Here is an 8,855-nt window from a genome sequence, read left to right as displayed (position 1 = left end):
GGCAAGTCTTTCACAGCACGCAGGGCCGGGGGCTGGACCCAGGCCTTCACCTCAGAACAGAAGACATGAGGGCCCCGGCAGGCTCCTGGCCTGTCCCCGGCAGTTCCTGTCCGCAGGGCTTGCCCCAGGCAGCGGCTGGGGGAAAGAGGAGGAGCCGGCTCTGGGGCTCCGGAGGAAGTTGCTGGCCACTGCACTTCCTGCGTGCCAACAGTAGGGTGCATCCAGCCCAGCACTCTGCCTCCAGCAGGGTAGGTCTGGGCCTGGCGATCTTTCTCGCCACCCCTCTAAGATGTACACGTAGAACACCCGACCCCGGCACACCAGTGTCCCCGGGGCCAGCACCCTGCACCTAATACATCACCATGCATGCTGGGCCACTCCACACGCGCAGCACATGTCCCTGTGTCCTTTCCCACCACTGCTGGACTTAGAGGCCCGGAGAATACTGAGTGAAGGACCTCATCCACAGACACACGTGCCTGTGCACACCATCACACGCTCCCTCACACGTGTACACACCCTCACCCCCCCACGGCCACACGGGCCTTCCTTTACACTCATACGCACAGACCCAACACATACTCCCTTACACACCCGCATGCGCAGTCTCCCCGACAATGTCTGCGCTCCCTCGCCACCCTCACACACATCCAGGCCTTCTCCCAGTCAGCACTCGCGCATACATGCACTCTGGCAAAGAAAGCCAGATGTGCGCCCCGTGCCGGACGTGGGCCCACCACAGGCGGGGCAAGGGGCTGCCAGGCGGGGATGCTGAGCGTGGCGCAGGGTGCACGAGCTGTCCTTGGGGCCCAGGGCTGCTGTGCAGTGGGAGGCTCCCCGAGGGCTGGGGAGGAGCCGTCCTCCCTCCCGCATCCGCCACCAGCTGGGGAGGCCAGGAGAGGGGGAGGTGCGGGTCTTATCAGAGTCAGTGAGGGAGTGGTCCAGTGGACATGGGGGACAGTGGGTCAGGGACTTTCTGCATGCTCAGACCCCACACCCACAGGCAGCTGTGTCCTGGCAACGGGCTCCCAAGGGTAGAGGGACGCAGGGAGACGAGCTACTGGGAGTCTGCAGAGGGCCCTAACCGCCACCTCCCCAAGTGCAGGTTCCTCAGCCCTCAGTGTCCTCGCAGTCCGCAGGAGGCAAACCTGCTCATCCGAAGACGTTTAAGAGCTCCGCGGGCTGGGGCCGGGTAGGGGCAGGGGGCGCTGCACCTCGGCCCAGGCCCCTCCAGCGCGACCCCTCCCCTCCAGTGCGACCTCCCCCCAGCCCTGCAGGGGTCTGCGCAGGAACCCGCCTGCAGGACCCCTCTGGCAACCTAACAGCTGCGGGTGGATGGCCAGGGGGTAGGAGTGGGGAGGGCCGACTCCGGGGAAAGGCAGGACAGCTGGGGACAAACTCTGGGGTCCAAATGAAGGGCTGGCATGACTCGGAAGGGGCAATGTGAGCCGGGAGGGAAATCTGAGTCCCATTTAACCCGTCCCAGGGACAGGAAAAGACTGGTTTAAACTAGGCTTCACTGACCAAGCAGGACGCTCTCAAACCAAAAAGTCTCTTTATTGATCAGTACCATACATGACTCAAATGGCCAAAAAAAAAAAAAAAAAAAAAAAGCATTACAATTGGGGTGGGACATGAACCTTCCTCACCCCTCCCTCTGCTCCCGACAGTTCCCTCCCCAGAGCAGCCGCTGGAGCGGGTAAGCAGGGTACAGGGGACCCCACGGCCCAGAGGGAGAGGAGGCAGTAGTGGCGCTGACACTTCCTGAGTGGCCACAGGAAAAGGCAGCAGGGACCCTCTGCTCCGGGGCTCCCCTGCCCTAGGCCTCCGAGTCCAACTGTGAGACAGAGCAGAGGTGCCAGTCGTCTTCTCCCTGCCGAGGGCATGGGTACGGGACATGAAGACCCTCTACCTCAGCTGGGGACAGAGGCCTCTCCCCCTGGGGGGCCTGGAACAAGGGTGGCTCCAGTGGCTGCTTCCCCTCGTGGAGGGGTGGTTAGGGCCTGATCTGCAGTTCGAGGGGCTAGGGGCAGAGGGTTGTAGAGGAGGGCAGATAAGCCCCTCTCCCATCCATGCCTGCCCAACTGAGACAAAACAAACAGCAGGGCGACACACAAGGCCACTCCCTTTCCTCTGCACTCCCTCAGCGAGGGTGCCTGCCTCCCCCTCTCCACATCAACTGCTGCCAGAGGGTTCGAACACACACACCCCGCAGGGAGGGACACAGGGAGTCAGGGAGTCATAAGCGCTCCGAGGCCAGGCCAGGGTCCTGGAGGGTGGGGCTGCAGGGGAGGCAGAGACAAGGGGGGGTGCGTCACAAAGATGGGACCCTCACCCCCACCCATGGCAAGCCCTCCCCAACTCCAGAGGAAAAGGGAAGAGAGATGGCGAAGTATCTCCTTGGTCTAAAGCTCTCCAACTTTATAAAACAGTATGCATACACCTCACCGGCTCTCACCCCCACCCGGGCCCTGGACCCCCATCTGCCAGGAGGGAGGTAGCTGGACTTAACAGGGGCAAGAGGGGAACCATGAGTGATTTTTTTAAACTTACATTTTTAATAATATTATTTTTTTAAAAACTTGGGAGCTGGGACAAGTGGCAGAGGGGAGGAGGAGTCCAGAGCTTTGCCCCTCGCTCACCAGCTGTCCAGGGGGAGGGACATTCAACCCAGCCCCAAGACCCTCCGGACTGTGGGTGCAGACAACCTCGGGCTTAAAGGGCAAGCCAGGAGGGGGAGACCCAGGACCTGGGATGAGGGTGGAAGCAACGCCCTGGGTGGCGGTGGCCAGGACACCTCTGAGGCCCAGAGCCCACACAGGCATCCACATGAGAACCCCCTCCTCCCAAAGGCTCCACAGGGGCCAGGCCCAGTTGGGGCCACTGGGGGGCAAATCCTGGCACCTGCCCCCAGCGAGTCCAGCTCCTCCCTGAAGTGGGTGGACAGATTGCCCACTGTAGACGCTCAGTCTCATGTCTTCTGCTCCCGAGGGCTGCAGGGGGTGGGCAGAGCACTGGGTGGCCGTGACAGGCCTCTACTGGGAGGCCTGTGACGTGGGGTTCTCCGATTTGCTTTCCTGGCTGGACGGGGGCTTGCTGTTCCAGGGGCTGTTGGCGCCCAGTGCAGGGGAGTTGTTAAAGCTGTCCTCGTCGTCAATGCCGTTGGCCGCGTCAAACTGCGTGTTCTCCAGCCGGGTGATGAGCCTCTCGTCCTCGTCCCCGAACTCCCCGCCCATCAGGGTGGGCTCCCCCACCACCATCACATCCTGAGAGTGGTGGAGGTCCCCAAACATAATCGGGGCAGGGGCTCGCCCAACCCAGGACAGCAGGTAGCCCCAGAGCCCCCATACCCACCCTGGAAACAACGCTACCCACTCCCCCACTGCTCCTGTGGAACCCAGCTCTTCCAACACCCTCTGCTCCCGCAGTCCTTCCCACTGAAGGACGCCGGAGCACCATGGCCTGCAGCCCACATTCGTCAGAGTCCAGGGAGCAACTCCCATCTACTCCTCTAGCTCTCCAGTCCACCTTTCCCAGCTTTGGGGGACTCCTAGCCTTCCGTCCACATGGTAGAAAGGGAGCAGCTCAAAAACAGGGGGAAACGTGCATGTGCACCTGTATGTGCCACAAATCTGCAAGCCGTGGAGTCTGTGCATCCCTCTAGCAATGCGAGGGGGCATGTTTTTGAGGGAGCGTGCCCTGAGCTGCTGGGCCTGAATGTCTGTCTGTTCTCATGGCTGTCTGGCCCTGGATGCTCTACGTCCCTACGGCTGAGTGTGTGCCTACCCAGGGTCCTCTCAGCCCAGCAGGACAGAGCTCATCCAGAAAGCGTACACACGGAAAACTGTCCTCGCTTCTTCCTACGCTTGCTAAGGAGCTCAGGCCAGACAAGGGTCAGGGGTGAGTGGTAGGGCAGCCCAGAAGAGAGAAGAAAGCCGAGATGCTTACAGGTACCTGGCTGGAGAGGGCGAAGGTGCTGGCTGGGCTCTTCTTCTTGCTGTTGCTGTTGTTGGTGTTGCCACCCCCGGAGCTCATGGTGCTGCCCCCCGACATCTTCCGTTTCCGCCGCTTGCTGGGCTGCTGCCGTGTGGGTTCCGCTGCGCAGGGAGAGAAGACCCACATGGGGAGAACGCCCTGGGGCCACGTCTCCTACGCTAGCCTCTCAGAGCAAACCTGCTCTGTCCCGTCACAGACCCAGGAGCAGAAAGGAGCAGAGAACCCTTCACTAAGCGAGCCAGCCCCAACCCTGAGGAGTCTCACTCACCGGGGGGCGCCACCATGCGCTGCCACTTCTGGAAAAGGCAGGTCTTGAGGCAGTCTCGGGGGCTGAGGCTGTAGGTCTTGTGGCGGGACATGAGCTCCTGCATGGGCTCGAGGATCACACACAGCTGGGGGCAGAGCAGGAGGGGGCCGTCAGGGAGACGTGCACTGAGAGCAAGGGGCACGGCGATGGAATGGGCGACCGGAGACTCACTCGGAGGTAGTTGAGAGTAGAATTGGACAGCCCACACCGGGTGATATTTTTGGAAAGCTGATCCAGCATCTGCGGGTCCTGGGCCTGCAGGGGACAGAAAGAACACTAACACCCTGTGCTTACCGGCCCTGTCAGCCGAGCACCGCGACGCCGAGAGGAGACAGACGCGGTGAAGACAGCCGCGCCCTCCTCCTGCATCGGGGGGGGGGGCTAGTGCCCCACCCTGTCCTTGCCCGCCTCCCTCTGCACCCCAAGTATGCCCACAGCTCACATGCATGGCAAGGATGCTCCGGGGGATGAGCTCTCGGTGCTGCCGGATGCTGAAGTGCCACGTCTTTATCCGCATCATGTCATCAAACATGAACTCCAGGTACAGCCGGCCCTCCACACACACCTGGGGACAGGCTTGTCACAACCCCGCCCCCTCCCCACATAGCTAAGGTGTGCCTGCCACCTGCTGTAGTTCTCCGGTTTGCTCACAACTCTCCCACTGCACGTACTTCTGCTACCTGCACGTACATCTGGGCACCTAACTAACGTAGCACCACCCCACGTATCTGTCATTCCAGGCCCTTACACACATGCGGACACACAGAACAAAGAAGCGTTAACAGATCCGTGTCCTTTCCCATGTAGCCAGTGATACCATCTGCCGTGAGCTCTATGAGATCAGGTTCTTGCTCACTGTACAACTTGGGACACAGAAAACTATTGTTTTTAAACCCAATAGATGTTTCCTAAATACTGCACGGTGTCTGCCTTCTCCTCTTATTGTTGCCATTTCCCATCGGGGGTCCCTGGGGTGAGCTGCGAGTACACGCTGGGGGAGAGAACGAAGCTCAGGCACCCCCTGCTCCACGTCTGCTGGGTGGCTGACCTGGGTGAACATGGGTTTCCCATGCTGGGTCACCATGCTGCCCTGGTCACAGTCGAGGGACACGAAGTTGCTGTGGAATGCCTCCTTGGGGTGCTTAAGCACATAATACAGCTCTGTAGCACCTCCCTCAAAAATGCTTCGGAAGTAGCGTGGAATCAGGGTCCGGCCAATGGCTGCGGGGACAGGATACACTCTTCAGTTCCGAAAAAACCAAGACAGGGCCAGACAGAGGCCTCCCCTGCCGAGACGGATCTGCTGGTTGGCAATTCTAGACCAGTGTCCGGACCACAGAGCACCACAGGGAAGATACTCTGGCCTTCCAAAGGCAGGGCCTCACTCACTGTATCTCTTTGGTCCATCCTCCAGGCAGAAGGTGATGGTCAACATGGCGTCATCCTCAAAGAACTCTGTGGTGAACGCATCCCACCAGAGATTGTCACACTCCTAGGGGGACAGGGAAGGTGCGTGTGTGTCCTAGGACACCCCACGGGCTTCCCGGGCGGCCTCCCCTTCCTAGCCTCTCTTCCCTTGGCCATACCTCTGTCCAGTTCTGAAGCCGTTTGTTCAGCTCAAATATCCGATAGTCAGTCTGGTTGCCATATGGTGTGTGCCTCCTGGGAAAGCAGAGCGGACGGTAGGGGCAGGGCCGAGCGCCCAGGCTCGACTTCCACCTTCACGGACGTAGGGCCATGCTCTTCCCTCCCGCCTGGACTCTACTTACCCAATCCCAGGCTCCAGGTAGGTAGGCGGGTACATGGGAGTTGGGCTGTGTAAGGGAAGAAGCTATGAGCATGGGGGGGGGGGATGACAGGAATTACGGGGGTCATTCCCTCTCCTTCCCAGACAGCCTCCCGTCTGAAGGGTGAGGAAGCAGGCGAGGACTCACCCCACATCCCGATCCAGCATGGTGCCGGGATGGAACGGGGGGAAGGCGTTGCCGTTTGGAGGCTCCTTCGGCGAGTACAGCTTGAATGACTTTGAGGAACAACCTGGAAGAGAGAAGAGAAGAGTCCCCCAAGTCCCTCTCTGGAGCTCTCTGGAAGCCTGTGGACTACACGGACCGGGACTGATCCCCAGGAGCTCCCTGCCATGCTGAGGAGAGCGTGTGGGCCAGGGAGCGTGTGGGCTGCGGCTAAATCCAGCTCCAGTCTCATTTAATGAGGGAAACAGGAGCGGAGCACACTGAAGACCCTACTTTCTATGGGGCTGAGCCCTGGATAACAGAAAAGGAACCGAAATGGCAACATCATAGAATAAATATCGAAAGAACCGTTTTTATGGATTCCCTTTTTATCTAGCTTTCTTTTGTCAGGCACACAACCATCCTGTCAGGTACCAGAGTGTACAGCACTGCTCCCACTTCACAGATGAAGCCAACTTAGGGCTGAAAGGACTCACCAAGATCACCATAACTGGCAGAGTTACGACTTCAGTCCAGACATCCCCATGCCCATATCCTGTACTATTTCTCTCTGACTCCTTTATTACCTTATAAAGGCCAGGGTACAAGTGAAAAATGGGGGACTTGGGGAACTCCTCCCCTCCTCCACCCCAGGGTCTCAGAAGGGCAGGGGAGACAGAGATAAGGGGGGTGTTGGGCACCACCCACCAGATAACCAGTTGGACCTTCTGCCTCCTCCACCAACGGCCACGGCCTTATCAGCCCAACCCCCAGCCACACCCACCATAGGGAGAGCATTGTCTCCAAACCAGAAACTCAAACCCTGAGCCCTTCTCTCTTGAGACTCCCAGCAGAAAGAGAGGGTGGAGCCCGCACCGGCTCCCACTGCTTACGGATGGAACACAGGGGCCGAGAAGGAGCCTAGGGGCTGCGGGCCTAGCCCAGGAGACACCTGGCAGCCAGGCAGAGGAGTCGGCTGTAAGTCCGGGCATGCGCATGCCCAGCCCCTCTCCCCGCTCTCCCAGGGTCGGACACACTCTCTCCTACCCGGGAGAAACGCACAGCTGGACAGGAACTAGGTGCCCATGCAACTTTATGCCTGCCCTCTCCACTAGGAGGGGAGACTGAGGCACAGCCCCCCAGTCACTCCCTTTCTCAGGTCCCTAAAACTTGACTGCAAAGGCAGCTGTACTGACTGTATCTGAGTCCTCTCCCCAATTTAGACTTTTTAAAAGCCTATTTTGGTCCTTGAGGGGAGGAGACAAAGGAAGACCCTGTGCCAACATGCGTCATTTAATTCTCTCTCCAGGGGCCCCTTCTCACAACGTGGGCAAAAGAAGGTCCCAGTGGGGCCCAGACCTCAAGTCCCTGAAGGTGTCAAGGGTGAACACTTGTGTCTGCCTGCACACGTGTGTGCACCTAGCCCTGCCTAGCAGGCTTCCACCTCCGCTTGCCCCAACACGCCTGCGGAGTGCCGGAGCCCTGCCGCCCCAGGCAGGACCAGAGTGCCTGTGCGCTGGTGCAGGCCTCACGCCACTGCCACACAGCACGCGCTGCATTCCCACGCCAGGCGCGATGAACCTGGGTCTCAGGGCAGAGACAGTCCCTGGCCAGCCCCAGGTCACCCTCCTCCACACACAGGCCCAGGAAGGCCAGCCACCGGCGGCCAGGCCTGGACAGCAGCCCTAAGGGTCTAGACTCTCAGGACCGACCCTCATTACTTCCACAAAGGCTGACCGAGCCCCGCCTGCTGGGGTTCAGTCCTCTTGAAACAACGTGTCAATTCAAGAACCCGAGGACAAAGGAAGCAGGACACCTGGGTTCCTCTCCAGTTCTGAAAAGTCTTAAGACCTGTTCCTGTCTACAGAAAGGACAGGCATTGTCTCAGCCTGGCGGACAGTTCAGAGGAACTAAAGCCCAAGGCTCTGCGACCTCTATTTACACCTCCAGTGAATGGACGCACACACGCTCCGCATCTCCCTGGAGTCACAGCGACTCCCAGGAGCCCCAGCACAAGGGGCTGGGAGTGAGAACAGAAGGGGAGGGCCATCACCCAGACCATCTGTCCCCGTGGCTGCCTGTCCCCAGCAGCAGGGACAGAGGGCGCAAGGTGGGGGTGGCGGTGAAAGGGCCGTGTCATCAGCCTGGGCTGGGACGCCCCTCTCCGGGCCACCTGGCAGTCTTTGGGACGCGGGTGCGGAGACGGCCCGGACGGACCAGCAAAGTTTGCTCAGGGCGGAAGCTGCGCGCGGGGCGCAGGGGGCACCTCCAGCTGGGCATTCCCATGGTAACCACGGACCAGGCCAGGCCCTCTCCCCTCGGGGCCGGCCGCAGGTCAGCAGCGTGCAGCCTGGCCTCGGGCGCCGGGGCACCTCTCCCGGCCGGCGGGCACCGCAGGCACGGGCCGGGCAGGGCCTTCCGCCCGCGCCCACCAGCCTGCAGGGCGCCGGACTTACCTGGGAGAACGGAGCGGGCCGGGAGGGATGCGGGGGGCGTCCGGGCGCCCCGAGGGGCCCTGGCAGGGGCAGCGGGCGAGGAGGGCCAACTTCAGCGGCTCCTGTCCCGAGCGGGGCGGCCGCCCGCACAAAGCCCGGGCCGCTCGG

At 60.8% G+C, this 8,855-nt stretch overlaps 1 protein-coding gene across 4 annotated transcripts in view; it reads right to left on the bottom strand.

The window, feature by feature from the left end:
* Window positions 1-1,536: 1,536 nt before the first annotated feature.
* Window positions 1,537-8,855, bottom strand: part of Ldb1 (LIM domain binding 1) — a gene marked incomplete at its 5' end in the record, with an annotated part of 12,487 nt that continues 5,168 nt past the window's right edge. The window contains 10 exon segments of one of the 4 annotated variants that reach the window (XM_005403865.2): window positions 1,537-1,873; window positions 3,949-4,097; window positions 4,265-4,388; window positions 4,475-4,558; window positions 4,746-4,868; window positions 5,352-5,524; window positions 5,693-5,795; window positions 5,890-5,965; window positions 6,073-6,117; window positions 6,238-6,340. In XM_005403865.2, the coding sequence (XP_005403922.1) occupies window positions 1,820-1,873; window positions 3,949-4,097; window positions 4,265-4,388; window positions 4,475-4,558; window positions 4,746-4,868; window positions 5,352-5,524; window positions 5,693-5,795; window positions 5,890-5,965; window positions 6,073-6,117; window positions 6,238-6,340 (1,034 nt within the window). In that variant the 3' untranslated portion in view covers window positions 1,537-1,819. 4 annotated transcript variants of the gene reach the window in all.

The sequence above is a fragment of the Chinchilla lanigera genome, unplaced genomic scaffold (genome assembly GCF_000276665.1).
Source record: "Chinchilla lanigera isolate Chin_1 unplaced genomic scaffold, ChiLan1.0 scaffold00084, whole genome shotgun sequence".
NCBI classification, from domain to species: Eukaryota; Metazoa; Chordata; class Mammalia; order Rodentia; family Chinchillidae; genus Chinchilla; species Chinchilla lanigera.
Note: the sequence above shows the minus strand (reverse complement) of the source record. Positions and strands in the feature narration are given on the sequence as shown.